Here is a 21,234-nt window from a genome sequence, read left to right on the forward strand (position 1 = left end):
CGTTAAGATAAATACGTGTATCTTCCCTTAGTATTAGTGAACCACAAGAAAAAATGTGAGTAGGCTTTAATTTGGGGATAGTTTTGTGTGATTAAGCTTAGGAACAAGGAGTGATGTTCATAAAAGGCTTGATTCTGAGCTACAGATTCAAAGTGATTGCTTAAGAGGCTAGAGTTCAGCTGTGCCATAGGAGATTAAACGTACTTGGCTGTATTTGTGCTGAATTTTCCAGGGGACGGGTCCACAGAGCTGTGAAGGAATTGATTGGCTATTTCTGCACACGGCTTCTTCCCTGACCACCCTCTGGTGACAGCTGTCCAGACACATCACCAGCCAGAGGACAGCTTCAGCAGAAACAATCATGGTTTAAAAAACAAGGCCCCACTGATTTTTATTTCAGTTGCCATAAATGATACATTTGTTTGCTTTGGGCTTTACTCCCCTAACTGTGAAGTCAAAGTAAGGCTTCAGTGAACATCTAGTTACTTACAAACTGGGGGGAAAATGGAGTAAAGCCGCCTTCCCCTTGGTGATTTGTGGTGCCGAAAGAAAGGGAGAGACTGCGTCATTGTGACACACTAGATAAGAGCCTAACATTTATTTTTCAGCACCCCAGTCTGTTCCCCAATTGTGCATTTTATCAGAATTGGTGACAGTAAAAAAACTGAGATAGACAAGCATGTGTTCGAGGGACCAGTGGTCCTGAGGGCAGAGGCTCCTGGGGCCATACACTGGGGATACTTTTAGTACAATTAGCTGGTCTTGGGGTGAAAGGAATGGAAGAGAGTTTTTAACAAGTTTATAAGCCTTACAAGCATTCGTGACTTTGCAATATCAACTGAGATTTGCTTCCTTAGAGCCTCGTTCTTCCCAGTGAGGTCCACAACCCCGCAGCATCCACACTGCACGGAAACTAGTGAGAAGTGCAGCGCGTTAGGCTTCTCCCCAGGCACCCCGAGGCAGAGCCTGTGCGTCCCCAAGATGCCCAGGTGACTCGTATGCACATTAAAGTTGGGACGCGCTGCTCTCGCAGCCTCCTGGGCGCGCGGGCGCGAGCACATGCTGGAGCGCCCTCCTTATCCTGATTTCCAAGGGACGCTGAGTCATTTCTAAAACTTAAATGTTTCCTCTGAAGGAATTGTCCATCTTAGTATCAGGGTCAATTTAATTCTTCCTTTAAAAAACCATTTATTAACAAAAAAATCATAAAAGGTTACACTTTTCAGCTGAGGAATGAGAGAAATAGGGTGTCAGGATTGCTGCCCACTTCAGTTTGACAGTGTGCAAACGAAACTTTAGTTGCCCAGGATGTTATAATTAACTACAGGTTCACTCTTCTTTCTACCAAATACAAATAGTGGTATCTTTATCAGAGTGTAGTTACACAAACATTTGGACAACTTAACCTCTACTGATTTCTAAACATTTCCTCAAGGCCTTGTTTAAAACTTGAAAGAACTAACTTTTAGTAGAGATAACAGATCTATAGAATCCTTGGTGCTTTTGCTCTATGTTTTGGCTTGTTGTAAATCTTTGTTATGGATTTATTATTTATGTGTGTTAAACACATAACAGGTGGGTTTGTCTTGCTTATATCATAATTAAAACATAAAATTGGAAGAAGTAACTTCAGTTTTCTTTGCACAGAGAAAATCTCTGCTGGCGTTAGAGAAGGAAGAAGAGGAAGAGAGAAGTAAAACTATAGAGAGTTTGAAGACAGCACTAAGGACAAAACCAATGAGGTAATTTTTTCCCCCCTGGTAGTGTATACCATTTGTCTCTTTTAACTTTCTTCTCTTCTCTATTCTTTCTTCTCCCTTTTCTTACTTTCTTATCTTTTCCCCCCACAATAGTCAAACTTTCGAGGAAGTCTTAAATTAAAAACATGCAGTTGAACCATGGATGAAATGCTTTATTCATTGAACATTCAATAAATTGATTTTCTTTCATTAAAACATATGCAAACAGCCATTAAAATGGCTAAAATTTAAAAAGACAGAGACTAACAAGTGTTGGTGTGGATGTGGAGAAACTGCCACCCTCATCAGCTGCTGGTGGGAATGAAAAATGGTGCGGCCACTTTGGAAGGCAGCTGGGCAGTTTCTCAGAATGTTACACACAGTGTTGCCGCATGGCCCAACAACTGTACTCCTCAGCGCGTGGCCAAGGGAAATGCAGAAAGTGTCCTCCACAAGTCTCGTGTGCAAGCATTCATAGCAGCGTCATTCAGAATAGACAAAAAGGTGTAACAACCCAAATTCTATCACCCAATGAATAAATACAATATGGTAAATCCATATAGTGGATTTATCCACTCAGCCATAAAAAAGAATGGAGTACTGGTACACCCTACAACATAAATGAACCTTGAAAATATTTATGCAAACTGAAGGAAGCCAGACACAAAGAACTACATATTGTATGATTCCATTTATAGAAAATGTCCAGAAAATGCCAATGCATAGACACGGAAAGATTAGTGATTGCCTGGCTTGGACATGAAGGGGAAATAGAATTTGGGGATAATTAAATTGATAACTATTCTGAAACCACATAGTGGCAGTGGTTGTACAACTCTGAATACATTAAAAAATCACAAAATTGATTATACATTGGAAGTATGAATTGTATGGCATTGGAATTATATCTCAAAAACACTTACTAAAAAGAGGGTGCACAATTGATTTCTACTGTGTGCCACCCACACCTTCATTTTCTATTAATGCCACTAAGGTTTGGTGGGATTTGGGGCTGTTTGGGACGTTCTGTTAGCTCAGATGCTGTGAATGAAGCCAGCTGGTTGACCCAGCATGGCTATCCCTGGGTCATGTGGTTGGGTGAAAGGCTGGAAAATAAAGATTTCCTTCCTTTATTTGACTATAAAATGCTAACTAAGAAAAACCTCCTGATCCATCGAAAATGTTGTATAGTTAGATGACAGAGGTTTTCTAGCCTATCCTGACTAGGTGAGTGTTTCTCTCCGTGGGTGTGTTCCCACATTCTCAGCTGTTAGCCGGTGCCCAGAACTAAATACGTTTGGAAATTTCTAGGGTAGTCAGATAAACAGGTTACTTCTGAACTTTTCAGAAGCTTAACATGCAAGTGTACATTGTGAATGATTCTTGTTGATTGACTTTACAGTAAATAAATGCCATAAATATCAATAAAATTAATACATAGTGATAAAGTATTGCACTTATTTGTTTAATATATTTAGATTGTGTATAGCATGCCGTACAAATGAAGGGTTTTGCTACAAAACCTCAGGGATACAGATTATCATTTGTTTGGCAGGCAAATACCCTGGAGTTGAAGGATTCTCTCTGACTTGCACTGGTATGGGGCCTGCCTGCCTGCCTGCCTCAGTGGGCCTCACATGGGGGCTGGGGGCTACAATAACACAGCACCAGCAGATAACAACCTAAGGCAAATGTTCTGAGTGCCTTCTTCTGACTTTCTGTGCTTATATATCCTGTTAGTTGGTTCTTTGTGTTAGTTAAAATCCGTTTACCTCAAACAGAGACTTTTTCCCCCACACTTCTGGTTAGACCTGACCATCGGGTCTGTGCCAAGGAAGAGTCCAGGGATTAAGAAGACTTCCATCACTGTGAGCCTTTCAGTACTTTGCCAACTGCATCTTCTTCCTTTCTCCTGCTCGGCACCTCCTAAACTTTTCCATTAAGGGTGCATTAAGAGCTAATACAAAATTCCAAAGAGACTGCAGTCTGATGCATTTTAACCTCATCCTGACAGGTTTGTAACCAGATTCATCGACTTGGATGGCCTGTCATGTATTCTCAACTTTCTAAAGACCATGGACTACGAGACCTCAGAGTCTCGCATACATACCTCTCTCATTGGATGTATCAAAGCGCTAATGAACAACTCTCAAGGTCGGGCTCATGTCCTGGCGCATTCTGAGAGTATTAATGTCATTGCTCAGAGTCTGAGCACAGAGAACATTAAAACGAAGGTGGCTGTGCTGGAAATCTTGGGCGCCGTGTGCCTGGTTCCCGGGGGCCACAAGAAGGTTCTGCAGGCCATGCTGCACTATCAGAAGTACGCCAGCGAAAGGACCCGCTTCCAGGTGAGCGGGTTCCCTCTCCATTGCTGCTCTCACCCCTCTGACAGGTGCCTTTGCCAGCGCTGAGCAGGGAACTTAACTCGAGATTTCCCTTGGTGGTGGCGGCTCACGCTGCCATGTCAAGCATTTCTTTCCTCTTAGGTTTTGGTACCGGAGAGTAGAGTGTGCCTTCTGTAGTTGATCACCCTGGGGTTTGGGATGTACTGAGCTGGAAACCATGGCCCTGCTTCCTAGACGCTATAGAGCGCACACCGTTCAAACCCACTAAGTGGGGCATCCCCTGGAAAGGTTACAGGTTGCCACTCTTAATTTGGGATCATTATGAACAGTGTGATTATGTCATTACATTTATACTCACACATAAAAAGCAAGCAGAGTTAACGAAGCACAGTCTTTTGTACTTTGTTTACAAATATATATTGTAAACTTGTATATGGTATTAAGAATTTTGAAAAAGTTTGGGGGCCTCATTTTTTAAGTGGTTTCCTATGGATCAGTATAATTCTAAGTACCCCCCAATTTTAAAATTTCTGAGTATTACAAAGTTAATAAAACGAGTGTAAGGTTAGTAATGATTCACTGCTCTTTTTTAATATTTGTATCCTTGGTAGACGTTGATTAATGACTTGGATAAAAGCACGGGGCGGTATCGAGACGAAGTGAGTCTGAAGACCGCCATCATGTCCTTCATCAACGCAGTGCTCAGCCAGGGCGCAGGAGTGGTAAGAGCCTTTTATATCACCGCGTACAACATGCATCATTAAAGAATATTCATTTCAAAAGATTGCTGACTACAGCCCTGGCTGGCGTGGCTCAGTGGGTTGGACTTTGAACTGAAAGGTCACCAGTTTGATTCCTGGTCGGGACACATGCCTGCATTGCAGGTTCAGTCCCAGGTGGGGCGTGCACGAGGAGCAACCCATTGATGTTTCACCCTGTCTGCCTCCCTCCCTTCCCCTCTCTCTAAAAATGAATGAATAAAATATTTAAAAACAAACAAGCAACAGCAACACAGGTTTCCAGGTCTCCCGCCCAGCATCGCTGATACACTTGGACCAGGCAGGGCCTGAGAATTTGCATTAAAATAAAAGATTACTGACTGTGTAGTCTAAAAAGAATAAATATGTATTTTCTTACCCTTTTACTTTCAGGAAAGTTTGGATTTTAGACTTCATCTTCGCTATGAATTTCTGATGTTAGGAATTCAACCTGTAATAGATAAATTGAGGGAACATGAAAATTCGACATTAGACAGGTGAGTCAGATCTGAGACAGTTTGTGCTTCTTCCCTGCGTATAATTCCACTCCAGGAACTACTTGTAACCTGTCTGTAACCTCAGGTGCTTGCACCAGAATGTTAATCCAGCTAATGGTGTTTATTATACTAAGACTTTCTTGATGAAAGAAGTCGCACGTTGTGTAGAGAATTTAGTGTGGGTTTTGGCACTAGCCCTAAATCCATATCCAAGACTTGGTTTCTACATTCCTGTGTTTGTGGGGCATTCCACTTTTAATGTCTTATTTTTAATTGTCTTTCAGGCATTTAGATTTTTTTGAAATGCTCCGAAATGAAGATGAACTAGAATTTGCCAAAAGATTCGAGCTGGTACGTATGCTTACAGTCAGCCTGACTCCACTCATCAGCTCAGGGGCTTTCGTTGTAACACGTGTTGTGGAGCGGTGTGACCCAAGGGCAACCTCAGAGTTCTGTTGTGCTACCTAAGTGGCAGGATGAGCTTCTGTTTGCCTTTGATTCGCCCACCTTGCACTGTGGGAATTGAGGAACTTGGGTGTTTGACTTAGACTTCTTTTTCCTATGAAATAGGTTCACATAGACACAAAAAGTGCGACTCAGATGTTTGAGCTGACCAGGAAGAGGCTGACTCATAGTGAAGCTTACCCTCACTTCATGTCCATCCTGCACCACTGCCTCCAAATGCCTTGTGAGTGTTTGTGACCCTTATCCTTGAATGTTCGGACGTCCTCCCAAGGGCTCTGTCTTCTGAACAGTGCTGATTAGGTTGGGTGCACACCCTGGATTTCAAACCCTGGCTTTGTTGCAGCCAGCCTATGGGGTGTTGTGAAGTTCTCAAAATGAAATGATATAACTTATAATGATTTTATAAATGATAGTGATTTTATAAGTTATAATGATTTAAAAAATAAATATATGCCTTACAACACATTCAGAAAGGGGTAGAAAGTTCCTCTCAATCAAATAAATGATGAGTACAGGTCTGAGTCCCAGAAACTTTGGGGAGGAGAGGTGCAGATGTTAACACATCCCTGGGTCTCTGACCAGGTCTTCAGGTGACCGCTGTTGAAAAATAGTCATTCTAGTTTAGAAATAATTTGAAGTATCTTCTACCCTGGTTTTCTTTTTTAGACAAGAGAAGTGGCAACACTGTTCAGTACTGGCTGCTGCTGGATAGAATCATACAGCAGATAGTTATCCAGAATGACAAAGGACAGGACCCTGACTCCACACCTTTGGAAAACTTTAATATTAAGAATGTTGTACGGATGTAAGTTTCTTCTTATTTTGCTCTCTCTAAGATAATAGTGGCAATGTAAGACATTCATTTTAATCCTACTTTAAAGTAGCAGCTGGGAGAACTGAAATGTTTTAGAGGTCAAATACGAGTCTTTTATATACACATGTATTGTATCTAAGTGTCATGTGGATTTTAATGGGCTTCAAGCATGCTGAAAGTTTTCTCTGCAGTAGGCTATTTTTGTACCTAGAGAGTGTGCATTTAGCAGTGGTCTTTCTAACTTTTTGTAATTAATGCTCCTTTAACTGTTACATAGGCTGGTTAATGAAAACGAAGTTAAGCAGTGGAAAGAACAAGCAGAAAAAATGAGAAAAGGTATGTGAAGAGGCCCTGACAAGAAAGGAGACCACAGTATTGGTTCCTGGACAACTGACTCTACTTTCTGTATATTTCAGAAATTCACATTGATGCCTCTGAGTAACTTTAGTGCATACAACTTTCTTCTTCTTGTCCTAAGGGCATTTTCTACTGACTTTTCTTGAGTTAAGCTACTTTAGTTTCCTAAATATTTTACGCTTTTACTCAATATTTGTTAAGTCAGATATTCTTTATTATCAACCTTCCCAAACCACCCCCCACTCCATAACTGCTCTTTAAAGCATACCGAATTTTAAGAAATGTAACAAGGAACACCAGGGATTACCCAGAACTCTAAAAGAAAAACAGGGCACTTGGCTTCGGCAGCCCAATTCTTCACGTGACTTTACATTTGGCACCAGTTACAAAAAGAGAAAGCTTGCAGAGGATCACTGACCACTATAGAGACATGTGTTATGAAACATTAACATACCAGCTATTGGGGAGTATTTGGATATGTCTTTGATGTTAACACAGAGCATCGAATGATAGGAAGGGCATTTGTACCCAGCACTGTGCCAGCCTCTCACAGAATGGATATCATTTTCTCCCCTCCTTCAGAATCTCAGGAAATTAAAGTTGGCCTCTGTGACAACACAGTCATACTCTCAGCCACTACACCGTCACTGTGTGGATAGTGACTTTTCCCGTTCCTTGTCCAAGTTACTCACTCATAGCAAGTGAAGCCCAAGAGTGCTCATCCTGATGTTTAGTGTTCAAAAGAAGGTCCGAGAGATGCTGAAGCAGTTCCTTCCATCTTGTGACATTTGTCCTTTCCCTTGAGCAGAAGAGCAGGGCCACCCCTGCTACAGGAAAATACCGAATGTGAAGTACTGTAATATTCCAAGTTCCTCGTATGAATCAGATTGCTTTTTAAAAAGTAAGGCTGCACATCCATTTTTATAAATAAGTTTCAGAAACTTCTATAGGAAAAAAATAGAAACATTGACTAAAAGGGTAAAGAGATTATACCAAAGAGAAAATGGTCAGTGAGTGGTATTTTGGGGTTACAACCTTAGACAGTGGAGGCTCAGGTGTGCAGGTTGATGGGAGAACTTGGGCCATAAGCTCGGGAGTCATTCAGTTGTGCATTCGGTGGTTACTTCTTGAGTGCCGGTGTGTGTGTCAGGCACTGCACCCGGCTCTGGGTCTGAGTCTCGGCTCCGCTCCTGATTGTGTAGGTTAGTAGCTAAGTCATGTTCTCTTCTCCTACAGTCTCCCTCTCTGTAAAACAGTGATTATAAGTCTAAATCACAGAGTTCTCGCGGAGATGAAATGACAGAAGGAATGTAAGGACTGCAGCGCAGTCTCTGGCACATGCTAGTTGCACAATAAATGATGGGGACTGTTGTAGGATTTAGGAGGTTGCAGCGGTAAAAGAGAAAATGGTCAGAAGGAAAACAGGATGTTTTAAAGTGAGGTCAAGGGTAGAGTGTGAAAGGAGACACTGTAGGTAAAATTGTTTTCTGGAAGCTTCAAGTGGCAAAGTTGTATTAAAGAGGGTGCGTGCCGATGAGTTTGTCAGAGGGTGGAGGCTGTGAGGAGACAGGAAGTTCTGTGGACCTGAAAGGTGGAGAATGTCTGAGGAGAACCCCCTCCAGTGCAGCACACTCTTCAGTGAGTGCTGAATGAAAACTTAGCAAATGGATGTCCTTCGTGGAGAGAATCCTTTAGGCTGGCAAATGGGTGCCATTTGTGGAGAGCTTCCCAAACCTGGCATTGCATCAGAAGCATGTAAGGAGCACTTGAAAACCACACATCTGCAAGCCCCAGCCTACTTCCTGGGATGAGGTTCAGGGGTCCCGAGAGGTGGCTCTCTCAGGTGGTTCTGAGGCAAGGCCAGACTTGTTAATGGCTGGTGATGGGAAATCAAGTCTCATAGCTGTCAGAGAGGAACGAAGAGGAGGTAGAAGAAGGAAAGACGGGGGTCAGGTGGGTCTCCGACTGCACACGTGGTAGCAGTGGCAAGAGCGGGTTAATGGTTGGTTCCCTTCAGTCTGCAGCTGGCAAAAATCCAAGGGTTGTAGTGTCTTGAGCCCTTCTCTGCAAACTCTGAGTTTGGAAGACTCAGAAGAGAGAAGTAAGAGAAGAGAAAGCAAAATTTTAAGTATATTCTCAAATTCAGACATAGAGACAAATTCTGTATATCTCTGCCCCAGTGGGTTATATCTCTAGTGGGTTTATTGATGGAAAAAGAATAGGAATTGGGGCCAAGTATTTGAAATCAAGATCTGCAGCCTCAACTTCATTAGTCCAATTTTCCAAAGCTCATCACTCTCATTAGCGCTAGAATCAGCAGGCATGTTGGCAATGTAAATAAGCATTATCACTAAATTGGATGCTTTGTTCCATTATGGCAGAATTGGGGAAGTCAGTTAAACTGCTGATGAGAGCTAATATTTTTCCCCATATTATGGTGATTTTCGTAAGATATTCAATGCTGAAGCAATAACATTTGCTTTCATAAGTGTTAAGAATTGTTTGCCAGAGGCATAAAATTCTTCAAGTTCAAGTAGCTTTCTGGGGGGGATGGGAGAAATGATTGCTGTGGAACAAACACTGGGTCTGGTAGCAGCATTTCCTCACAGTGCAAGATCCTCCCTTTCAGCCCCTCTGCTAGTCGGACATACGCCAGAAAACCTAGTTAGTGAGCCCTGGACCTCTCTCCTCATTTCTAATTCGTGAAAAGAGGCCCTTTTAATATTCGTTTCCCCCAGTGTAGGTAACAGGCCATTTCTATGACAGGATTCTGATTTAATTACCCAACAGGCACCATTCTCCTCCACAAGAACTGTGACTCTAGAGTCTCTTCTTCCATCTTGTACAAAACGTAGTTAATAAAGTTGCCCGTCTGAAGCCCCCTTGAAGTACAAACACCATTGAACCCACAAGTCGCTCCCCTTGATGGAGAAGAGCAATAATATTTACCCAATAAAGAGCCTCACAGTCCTCAGTCAATTTTCTTTTTAGAGAAAATGCTTCGGCTTTGAAGAGCCCCTTGTTTTCATGTCTGATTGTTTTCATGCACAGAGCACAATGAGCTACAACAGAAATTGGAAAAGAAAGAGAGAGAATGTGACGCCAAGACCCAAGAGAAGGAGGAGATGATGCAGACCTTAAACAAAATGAAAGAGAAGCTTGAAAAGGAGACCACTGAGCATAAGCAAGTCAAGCAGCAGGTGGCGGATCTCACGGCCCAGCTCCACGAGCTCAGCAGGGTGAGGACCAAGGGCGGCCTGGAGCCCCTCATCCTTTACTCCCCTCACTGGGGGAGTAAAACCTCAGCCGTCTCCTGGTTTCTCACGATGGGTGGGAGACTTGCTCCCTCTGCTATCGCATAGGTTGGGCAGCAGAAGCAATGTGAGCCGGGGGAGGGTGTTTTTAGATGCTAATACAGATCCTCTAATACAGAGCAAGGTTAAAATGAAAACCAGTATCATGAAAACCAAGCTGGATGATGGTTCAAGAAGTGAGAGGCACGGGAATGCTTTGCAAACAAGCACTAGAGTGCCACATACAGAGATCTGACCCAATGGGGCCCACCGAGGCCCAGAAGGTCTGTTTTACTTAGTGTCCCTCAAAACCCACATTCTCAGAGGTGTGGCTTTCTCTCTAATTTTGGGCAAAGCATCAGACTTTCAAAACCATCCCGTGAATTTACTCCTTCCATTGATCTTCTCTTTTCCTATTTTATCTCTGCAGAGGGCCGTCTGTGCTTCAGTCCCAGGAGGGCCCTCACCCGGGGCCCCAGGGGGACCCTTTCCTTCCTCGGTGCCAGGATCTCTCCTTCCTCCCCCGCCACCCCCACCTCTACCAGGGGGAGTGCTTCCTCCTCCACCCCCACCGCTCCCTCCTGGTGGTCCTCCTCCTCCCCCCGGGCCCCCTCCCCTAGGGGGAGTCATGCCACCTCCAGGTGCTCCACTGGGTCTGACACTGAAGAAGAAAAACATTCCTCAACCCACCAACGCCCTGAAGTCCTTCAACTGGTCTAAGCTGCCCGAGGTAAGCCATTTGTTCAGTGTCCCCCCTGAGGGGTGGCACCAGCAGCTCGCTGTGCTGGCACAGAACGGGAGCAGCCCTGGCTGTTAAGCGATTTCGTCTTCTAGTATGGGTGTGGGGTTCTCACCAGCTCAGACGTTTAAGTGATAAATCTTCTGAAATATATGACACGCCGTTTGAAGCCAGCTCACTTTGAGCATCTGGTGGAATGAAAATTGGGAATAGCAGCATTTGAAAATATAACCATGTCTGTTCTTTTTGTGTGTAACTGTAAACCTTAGCACTTATGAACTTAATGTTTGCAGAACAAACTGGAAGGAACTGTATGGACTGAAATCGATGATACAAAAGTCTTCAAAATTCTAGATCTCGAAGACCTGGAGCGAACTTTCTCTGCCTACCAAAGACAGCAGGTAACAGCATGTGCCCTCCAGATGGTGCAGAAGGAAAAACATGTCTCTGTGCCTGGTCCCTGGGCCATCTGCCAGAACCACGACACGATAGGCATCTTGGTTCTCGGCTGTTCAGTCTGCCCTGGCATGTTTCTGCAAAGCAGCATGGCGTATGTGTCCACACGTGTATGCCTGTCAGTGTGTGGGGTGTGCAGACATGTGGAAGGTGTGTGTGTGTGTGTGTGTGTGTGTGCGCGTGCGCGCGTGCTTCTTGTTAGGGAGCTTCGTACCCTGCTGTGTATCCAAGACCTTATCTCCATTGGCAGAAGTTTCGTATATTATTATCACAAGTGCTTAGTCAAAATCATGTTTATTTCTGAAGCCATTGTAGTTTATCTGACTTTTAAAATATATGTATAGCAAATGGTTATTATCAGAAGTGGGCTATCTGTTTGAAATAGATGGAGCCTTTGGAAGTATGGGGGTCGGTAACGGACTAAACTCTGGCAGCTAGCTAGAACCCAGAGAGAAGCCTTTACTGTGTCGTGACCATGATTGACTCCAAGGGGCCGGGACGGCCGAGGAAGTGCACTGATGGCAGCGATCCCGATGGGACCGGTGAGGGCATGTGACCAGTGATTGCCGATGTGTTCGAGCAGTCAGTGTCCTGCCCACATCTGTGACACCTCTCACCCCTTGAGAGGGCATCTTAGTAGGACCTCTCGAGGGTGGACCAGAAGAGGTCACGGCAAGGAGGCTGGGTTCAGAGGGTTTCGGAAGAACGAGGGAAGGTGCAGTGGGATCTGGGAAGGGAAACGTGAAGTCCCAAGTGTGAGAAGGATGACTGTAGGAGAGAAAAGGTGAGGAGAGCAGAGTAGGTCTTAAATAGGAACGCATCCTCAGGAGAGCAGTGCGCCTCCGAGTCTGCTTAGGCTTGGCCTGGTTCCTAAGGGAAAGTGTCTCAGAACAGAACTGCCGAGCACCAGGGCAGAACATGGCCTGAGGCTGGGGGAGAAACAAGCTAAGGGCTTTTATTTTCAAAATGACCTTTGAGCCATCTGAAATTGGGGGGGAAAAAAAGGTATGTCCTTTAGCCAGAGTATTTTCACTTAGAGGGAGAACGTCCCTGCAGTAGGTTTTAGTGCTGTTTTAGAGAAGTACAGAAACTCAAACAGTTGCCGGTCATGGCAACATAGCCCTAAAACAGGAGCCCTTTGCTGGGGCCGTGCAGAAGTATGAAGGCAAACTTGTGCGGGGTCGTATGCACCATTAAGGGAAATGAAGAACGAGAAGGTAAGACAATAGAATGCTGTCCAGTGGGGAGCCAGACACTCTACCTTTCAAACACAGCATGTGTGCAGAGCCCTCACACAGCAGGTGTTCAGTGCAGCCTCGTTCCTGATGGGCTGCAAAGGGCCTCCTCTCTCTGCTGTCGCAGGAACGTATTCCTTGGGCCTTGACATGAAGCCTTAGGCCATTTTAGCTGATTTCCTGATAAATTCAAATAATTTGCTGACCTCATTACACGCCCCATTGATTTCCTACTTTAGTTTCAGTCACTAAAACTGGTCCATTTCGGTTGCTGGAGGTGAAGGTTAGGGAGGTAGATTAAAGGAAGGGAAAATAGCAGTTATTCCAAATGATGCTATTCAAGTCTGAGTGTGTGGGTTGCATTTATTATGAAGGCAGGTGGTTGAAAGACCCAAGTTTATAAGACTCGTAATTAACTGGTTTTCAGCAGAAGGTGCAAAAGGATGCTGCCAAAATGCTCTGGGACAAATATGTGGACAGTTCTCAAGAGCTCTAGGAGACAAGATTGCAGAAAGCCTGGCAACTGGGTAATTGTCTCCTAGCAACCAGTCACTGTTTGAGTAATCAGTAGTCTTCCCTTCCCAGTCAGGAAAGACCAGAACATTTCAGTTATACTTAACACCACTTAAGTAGACTGGTGAGTAGAATCATTCATGACATTTTCAGTAGCACTTCCTAGAGGAAAATTTCAACACATCTGCTCTGCTTGGTTCAAGTACGTTTCTCCTCTTGGTGCAAGAATTTGAGATGAGAACTTTTAAGCCATAAGTATATTTCCCAAATGAAGGAAATTTGAGCCATTTAATTGAATTTACTGAATGTCAAGAGACAGAAAATTGAAAGATGCAGGCATTGTTAAGACAGAATAAAGGAAACAGGGTGCCTGTCATTGACTGTCCCCTAGTCTCATAACTGATGACATTGTCAAGCCTATGCATTTTCATTTTAGTCTTGGCAAAGTACTGTATAATTATCACACCTGAACTGCTTTCTTTTCCACTCCCAAATAAATACTGGGAACCTATTTTTCCTATGATATCTCCTCATTATTCCCTCCGTAGTTTAAAAAAAAAAAACCTGATCAAACTCTCTGTACATCATCCAGTTGTGGGGCCAAGTAAATTTCTCAGAAAGGGACACACGCATGTCATTGTCTGTATGCGTGCTACAAGAGGAAGATTTTGGAGGGGAAAAAAGTCTCAAATATCAGATCAGTTTAAGTTAGGCGAACACTGATCAATGACATTTAGGAAAGATTTTATACGAATGTATGTTCATACACAAGATATGCTCCTTTGACTTGAGAAATGTATCACTAAAAATAGGAAAAATATTTGCACTGTTTTGTATATGAAGTACTTCAAATGATGCAAATGTATTAAACTGTTGCACAGGCCTACAGTGCAACTTGGAGTATAAAAGCAGAGATGACAGAAGTCTTTAAAGAACCATAAGATAAACTAACAGATGGTAATCAAAGCTGATCACCAGTTTTGACACTGAGTACGCTATGTACAGTTCCCACTTTCATCAGCCCTGAAGCTCAGTTCTTAGGGAGCTCTTATACTTATTTTTTAATTTAATCCTCACACTAGTTTTATGAAGTGAGTGTTATTCCTGTTTCGCAGACAGTAAAAAATGGCTCAGTGGTATTCGTGTCCGAACAGGTGGCACAGTCACCTTGGGCACAGTCAGGTGTACAAGTAGCCTGATTCTTAGTTTCACGTTGTTCTTATACCATGAAGGTCAGGTTTTGGAAAGGATTTTCTTAAACTGCAGTTTTAAGAACGAGACCATTCTTTTTCAGATTTTTTTTTTGTTGGTGTGGATATCAAAGGTGTACAGAGCTGATTATGTAAGCTTATGTGCCACATGATGTGGAATTTAATATCGTGCGGTTATTCCCCTGCTCACATTCCAAAAGTTCATTTGAAAGTCAGTTTCTTTAATCTCAAAACCCCTTTTTCTCATTAAAACTATATTATACAAACAGCTACAAAAGACTTAATTTTATTATATAATGTAGTGCATTGCATAGTAATGCTATTTCAGATACATTTAGGCACTATTCATCTTGCTTCTATGGGAAGGTTTATCTTGAGATGTTATAAATTCATTCTCCCTATTCATGTAGTTGGACAGAGGGAAATGAACTTGACATTTGCCGAAGGGGAGTCATATCTTTGTAGCAATAAATTAACAGCTCACTGTCTTCATTCCTCCTCCCTGCTCTTTGCCTGGGGACACCCATTCTTTACAGGTTGTATTATCAGCACATATTATCTGCTCTCATTCAGGGCAGAAAGGGTAACTGCCATCTCAGGTCCACAGTCTGATCTCTCCAGCTAATATGCACTACACAAATCATTCTGGGGGGGGTCCCTTTGAAACTTTTAATGGTATCTTCTGATTTTTATAAGTGGCAAAAAACTTTTTAAAATTATTTTATCATTTTTCTTTTTTTTAACCATAGTTACACCTGGGGGTATTTGTTTATTTATTTATTTATTGAGTTTATTGGGAATCAATCAGTTAATAATACTATATAGGTTTCAAATGTACAATTCTGTAATACCTCATCTGTACATTGTTTATTTATTTATTATTTATTTATTTTAATTGTTCAAGTACAGTTTTCTGTCTTTTACTCCCGTCCCAGCTCACCCCCTCAGTACTCTGCCACTCCCTGCCATTTCCACCCCACCCCCCTTAGTTTTTGTCCATGTGTCCTTTATACTTGTTCCTGTAAATCCTTCCCCTTTTCCCCTGAAATACCCTCCCCTCTCCTCTCCGGTCAGCATAATGCTCTCCAGTTCCATCCATGCTGTTGCAAAGGGTAGGAGCTCCTTCTTTCTTTCTGCTGCATAGAATTCCATTGTGTAAATATGCCATCGTTTTTGCATCCATTCATTTACTGATGGGCACCTAGGTTGCTTCCAGCACTTGGCTATTGTAAATTGTGCTGCTATGAACATTAGGGTGCATAGGTTCTTTTGGATTGGTGTCTCAGGGTTCTTAGTATATAATTTTAGCAGAGGAATTGCTGGGTCAAACAGCAGATCCATTTTTAGTTTTCTGAGAAAATTCCATACTGTTTTCCATAGTGGTTGTACCAGTCTGCAAACATTTTTTATTATTCTGTATATCTAGTATCCACATTGAAAAATTGTGATTTAGAATGTTTATTTGAGTAATCTTGCTCCTTAGCTATGACACATGAATGCCAAAGAGAAATTTGTAAATGATAGTTTTTCTTAAGACTAAAGTATAAGGTAGATGTTCTATAACTAGACTCCATGGTAAGAGTTAATCAAATGCAGAGTTTATATAAATATTAGTATATGCATTTTTCTGGAGAGGTATCCCTAGCTTTTACCAGATTTGCAAAGGAATCTCAACCTCAAAAAGATTAAGAACCATTCACATAAGGGCTATTACTATCCAAGAAGTGTTGAGTCATTATTTCACTGTGGAACCCTATCTATAGGAATCTGTCGGTACTAGCTCCTGAAGGTGCAAGTCCCAAGTTCCTACTGACATTCCACACCCAACGCTCTACACCAAAAATCATCTGGAAAAAATCAGACATCCAGTTATATGGAGCCAAATACAGATGATTCTATCATGTTGGTTCAAGCTAGGTAGTGAAGAATTTAAAGTTTCAGAAAAGAATGTTAACTTACTGAAATAGGACTGGAAACATTGTTATTTTTATCATACCCCAGCTAATAAGCTTTGTGACTTCATTTAAAATGTGATGATGGAAGGACTCTTAAAGAAGGGGCATCGTAAGGCTAGCAGTGAACCAAACTCTCCCATGGCATTCCTCATCCTCACCTCTGGAAAGAGAAGGTGCATTGCTTAGGTATTAACTGCTACACTTATTGCTGCTGATGATTACAAATGGGAGATCTTGACCAACTGTTCTTCAGCTCAGCTGAAAGCAGAACAATAGGAGAAAAAAACTTGATCATCAGCTTGAAATAGAAGATAGTTTTATGATAGCTTCCAAGTATTGAGCTCATAACAGGTACTGTACAAAATGCTGTATATGCATCATCACATTTAATCCTCACATTAACAATCCAGTTGTTAGAGACATTGAAATAAAAAACAAACTGACAGTAAGCAGAGGGGAGGGGAGAGAGGATAACGGAGAAAGGGGGAAGGGTCATCAAGAAACATGTATAAGGGACACATGGACAAAGCCAAAGGCGGGTAGGATCGACAGTGGGATGTGGGGATGGCTGGGTTGGAGGGTAGTGGTAGGGGGAAAATGGAGACAACTATGCTTGAACAACAATAAAAACATAAAGCACACACACACATACAACAATCCAGTTGTTGATCTCATGTTACAGACATACTGAGAGCTGGTACATACCTAGTTATTGATAGTTGCCTAATTCCACAGCCCATTACACTGGGGTCAGAAATCTCAATTTCCTGATGGTGGGAACTTACAGAGATTTACCAGAGAAGTTTCATTTTTGAAGGCCAGACAGTGAGAGCCAGATCTAAATTCAACCAGCAACTTGTCTCTTTCAGTGAGAAAAGGTAGGGTAAGACCTGATGGAGTTCACGTCACCTTAGTTTTTTCTGCACTTGAAAGGAGAAACTGCTTTTACAGGGAAAGAGTTCTAGGGAGTTTCAGAGTAGAAAAATGGACAATGACAACAGGGACAAAAGAAAACTGTGACATCAGAGGAGAAGAAAGTTTTTGCGTGATTATCAAATTATTTTTTAAATGCTGTTCTAGAAAAGCAGTCCCTTCTTATATGGGCAAAGCCAAAGGAGGGCACTCCTGTGTCCCAATAGAAAAGCGATAGGAAACAAGGCGTCTGTGTGAAGCTGGCCTGGGTGGTGCTGCCAGGACCAGTGAGGCCTTGAGGAATTGGCTGAGCAAAGCTGGTTGTGCAAGCAGTTGGCCTGAAAGCTGAGGTGTGTTTTGCACACTGAAGCTGTATTTGTTCCATCATGGCAAAAATATGCAAAGAAAGCTGTAACTTTCTCATAACTTGTCAATGACTTCTTCCTCTTTTTCTTCTTCACTCAAGTCTTTTTTTCCTGTGGACTATTTCAAGAAGAAGCTATTGACTTTTGCACGCTCAAAACAGCCCTGAGGCAGTTGGGACAAGGCCACCAATGGCTGGACGCCACATGAATCCCTCATTGTCTCGCAATTGTGCCTTCTGTCCTTTTCCTCATACCTACCTGTAATACCTGCAGGCCTTGTTTGGACTCTGAGCGGTACAGAGGGTTACTATTACTGATCCGTGTTGTTGAACCAGTCTTCTGTCTTTCATAATCCTTCCTTGTGACACCAGAAGACAGAGGATTACTTCCACAATATACATATTGCTAGCAGTGTATGACAGTGGGAATAATTTCCTGAAGTTTATTCAATTGAGTTTTTTTAACTGCAGAAGTTATATTGAATAGATGAAGCCCAGTGGTCCTTTCAAACAGGATGTGTTCTTTCCCACCTGAGGCTTTCTGGGGTGTTTTAAGTCCTTTCATTTCCCAGTTCGATTTCCACCAGTGCAGAGGAGGCACAGCACACGCCGTCTTCTTTCTCTGCCCTGAGTGCTCGGCACCGTGCCCTTAGTTGTGTTTTCGGCCAGGCTCTCCCATCTTCGTTAACTCTTATTGCCACTCCTAGGGGCATAAGTCACCTCTTTCCCCGTGTCACTGATTTCCTTGACTTTCGCAAACTTGTTGCTGTGATTTCTGAACTGCATGTGTCTGATTTGCCTTTTCCATGCCTCTGCCATGGCTGTAGGATTTCTTTGTGAACAGTAACTCCAAGCAGGTAAGTGCACAACTACCTACACCTCGCTTAGTGTGGTGACCTCCTTGGATCGGTGGAAGCTGGAAACGCCTTGGTTATCCCCTTTGGTTCAGATGATGTCATGCAGTGTCTAGGTGATTTCCCATTCGGTTTCAGCTCTTAGCTGAAATCCCGTCAACAGAAAAGACAGTTGTTAAGTTTGTTCACACGGTGCTTCTCACTATAAATTCCACATTGTCTTTGTTTTCTAAATGGTTATACAATTCCAGAGCTCCTGGATTTCCTTATGTTTCTTTAAAAGCCACGATCCATTTTTTAAATGGATCCTGATCTCTAATAAGATCACACTTGCTACTTATCAAATTGGTCTGTGCTTTTACCTTGATGTCCAGTTTACTCAAACTGTCATATATACTTGCTTTATGTTTCTCCATAAATTACAACTGGCCATCATTGCTTACAGCTTTCTGTACAGCAGCAGAGTGTGCAAGTAGTGTTCCACTGCTAACTCGAGTAGTTGAACTAGTGCCTCGAGCTGTCCCCGCCCCGTGAGCTGTCCATCAGGCTCCAGGGTAATGAAAGGTACCACACAGGCTCGGGAGCTTCCTGTTGCACATGAAGACTTTGGGGGTCTTTTTGTTCAGCTTTCTGAGTGCTCAGGATGCAAAGAGTTCTGGGGTGAATGTGCCCTGCAGCCGGCAGTGGCAGGCCGCAGCAGAGCGTGATTCCTAGTGACAGTTCTGTCTGCTATCCACGGGGAGGTGGGGGACAAAAGAAGGGCACCGGTCACTGATAGTTTATGCACACTTGGCTTCTTCAACTTAGAAGCACTTTGTTCTTCCAGATAATGCTTTTTCAAATGTGGGTGGTCAGCTTTTCTTATTATTTGTTTTGGTTGACTAGATGTTAGTCTTTGTTTCAATTCCGCCACCTCCCTAGGCCCCCCTCCACAACCACCTCAGTTTTGTTGTGTGTGCAGGAGTGGATGTGTGTGTGCAAACAGAGGAAATACAAAGGAAAAGTATGCGTCTGAAGTGGCAATGCCCTGTTGGACTGTGATGGATTTCTTTAATGCTCTTTGCAGAAAGAAGCAGATGCCATTGATGACACGCTGAGTTCCAAACTTAAAGTCAAGGAGCTGTCAGTGATCGACGGTCGGAGGGCTCAGAACTGCAACATCCTTCTCTCGAGGTATCGTGGATGTTGAATGAACATTTCTGGTAGGACCAGTGTCTCTGTCATGTGGCTCAAAAACACATGATTTTACCTGATCTTTCAACCAGCCTCTGCCAAGGTGCTGTCCTTCAGACGGGCTGCTGTCTGAGGTGAGGGCGGCTGCAGTGCCCTCACCTTTGACCCGAGTCAAAATTTGTGTTTGTTTGTTGTCTCGCAGGTAGTCCGTTTTACAAAACGGACTTTGCTTTTTATTTATACTTCTTGGCCTAGAGTTATTTTGGCTGTTGAGAAACACTGTCACAGAATTAGGGCCAATGGTGAAGCCTTTTCTTTTCTTATAAAGTCATCTTTTTATACTTCAAGGTTATATGATTTCATATTCTTTCTGAACATTTTATGACTAAAAGAATATGTAAATCCAAACCTCGATGACATGCTAATTTATCTAATTCAGCCCCATGCAGAAATCTTTCTTATGATTTGTAAACCATCACAACCTTGGAACTTGAAAAGAAGGAAGGAAATTGGGAGCCCGAAATCCGATTGTTGCTTCAGGTCATCTTGGGCATTTCAAGTAGCCTGTCTGGCTCCAGTCTCTTCTCTTCTCTGAAAGGGACTTTCACAGCAGGCAAAGACACCTACTGCTTATGGGAGAAAGAAGATGTAAAGAATCCTGAACTTGGAGGCTTCAAATGCAAGTCCCATTGGTTACATTCTAGAAAGAATGTTGCGTATGCGTTGGGGCTGGTGTAAGGTGACTTCTCTTTCAGGAAGAGTAAAGAGGGGAAGTGGTCGTCCTTCGTTTTCAAATGGCCGTAGAGTAAGTTTCTTTTAACACAAAGCTGCTGCTTGGTTTTCAGCATGGAAGCTTGATCGGTAGCCAGATATACATTACTTCAGGGACCAAGTGTTTCTCTTAGTGAAAGAGAAATTGAAGCCTACTGAGACCCCTGAATTTTAAAACAGCTAGTAAGGTAACGTGAACCACGCTGTTAGCTGGCCTTTCATTTCTGCCCCTGGAAGAATGGGCGCTGTGTAAGTGGCCGGCCCTGCCTTTATCTCCCCCACTTCCTCCGCCCATCTCACACGCAGGGGACACACTGAAAATAATCGGAGGCGCTCTTGTTTTCCTTCTGCAGTGTGCACCCTGTTTTGTTTCAGTGTCTTTTTACAAATAGCATCCTCAACAGCAAAATAAAATTAAAATTGGGGGGAAGTTTGATTTTAACTCTAGAATTTTTTCCTGTATTTTCTAGAGGAATATTGAAAACAATTTCACAAAGGGAGACATCACTCTTGAGTTTCTGTAGTGTTTTAGTGCCCGTAGGCGTATAAATTAAATTGCAACCCACTTCTTTACATGAAGATTGTTCTCAGAACTAGTGCCAACTAGGGTAATTACGCTGGTGATAGATAAGGTTACATCTCTTGCTGGCAAATTTCCATTCCCATATTTGAAGGAATTGTTTCATATTTGTGGTATGTAACTCACTTGTTACCTCGGAAGTGTCAGAGTCTAAAGTGACTTAGAACTTGAATGTGTCTGAACTCTCTCTAGGAGACAGTTTT

The 21,234-nt window shown here is 42.8% G+C and overlaps 1 protein-coding gene across 5 annotated transcripts in view; it reads left to right on the plus strand.

Moving 5' to 3' along the window:
* The window catches only part of DAAM1 (dishevelled associated activator of morphogenesis 1), a 155,769-nt gene that overhangs the window by 104,121 nt on the left and 30,414 nt on the right, over positions 1-21,234 (plus strand). For 4 of the 5 annotated variants that reach the window (XM_037054417.1, XM_037054415.1, XM_037054413.1 and 1 more), the window contains 13 exons: positions 1,648-1,742; positions 3,754-4,087; positions 4,696-4,806; positions 5,236-5,339; positions 5,624-5,690; positions 5,910-6,027; positions 6,471-6,609; positions 6,896-6,954; positions 10,027-10,214; positions 10,699-10,998; positions 11,301-11,408; positions 18,481-18,510; positions 19,574-19,680. In XM_037054417.1, the coding sequence (XP_036910312.1) occupies positions 1,648-1,742; positions 3,754-4,087; positions 4,696-4,806; positions 5,236-5,339; positions 5,624-5,690; positions 5,910-6,027; positions 6,471-6,609; positions 6,896-6,954; positions 10,027-10,214; positions 10,699-10,998; positions 11,301-11,408; positions 18,481-18,510; positions 19,574-19,680 (1,760 nt within the window). The remainder of the gene's footprint in view (positions 1-1,647; positions 1,743-3,753; positions 4,088-4,695; positions 4,807-5,235; positions 5,340-5,623; positions 5,691-5,909; positions 6,028-6,470; positions 6,610-6,895; positions 6,955-10,026; positions 10,215-10,698; positions 10,999-11,300; positions 11,409-18,480; positions 18,511-19,573; positions 19,681-21,234) is intronic. The other variant, XM_037054414.1, reaches the window with a different exon arrangement.

The sequence above is a fragment of the Sturnira hondurensis genome, unplaced genomic scaffold (genome assembly GCF_014824575.4).
Source record: "Sturnira hondurensis isolate 20B ecotype Veracruz unplaced genomic scaffold, ASM1482457v3 Scaffold0008196, whole genome shotgun sequence".
NCBI lineage: Eukaryota > Metazoa > Chordata > Mammalia > Chiroptera > Phyllostomidae > Sturnira > Sturnira hondurensis.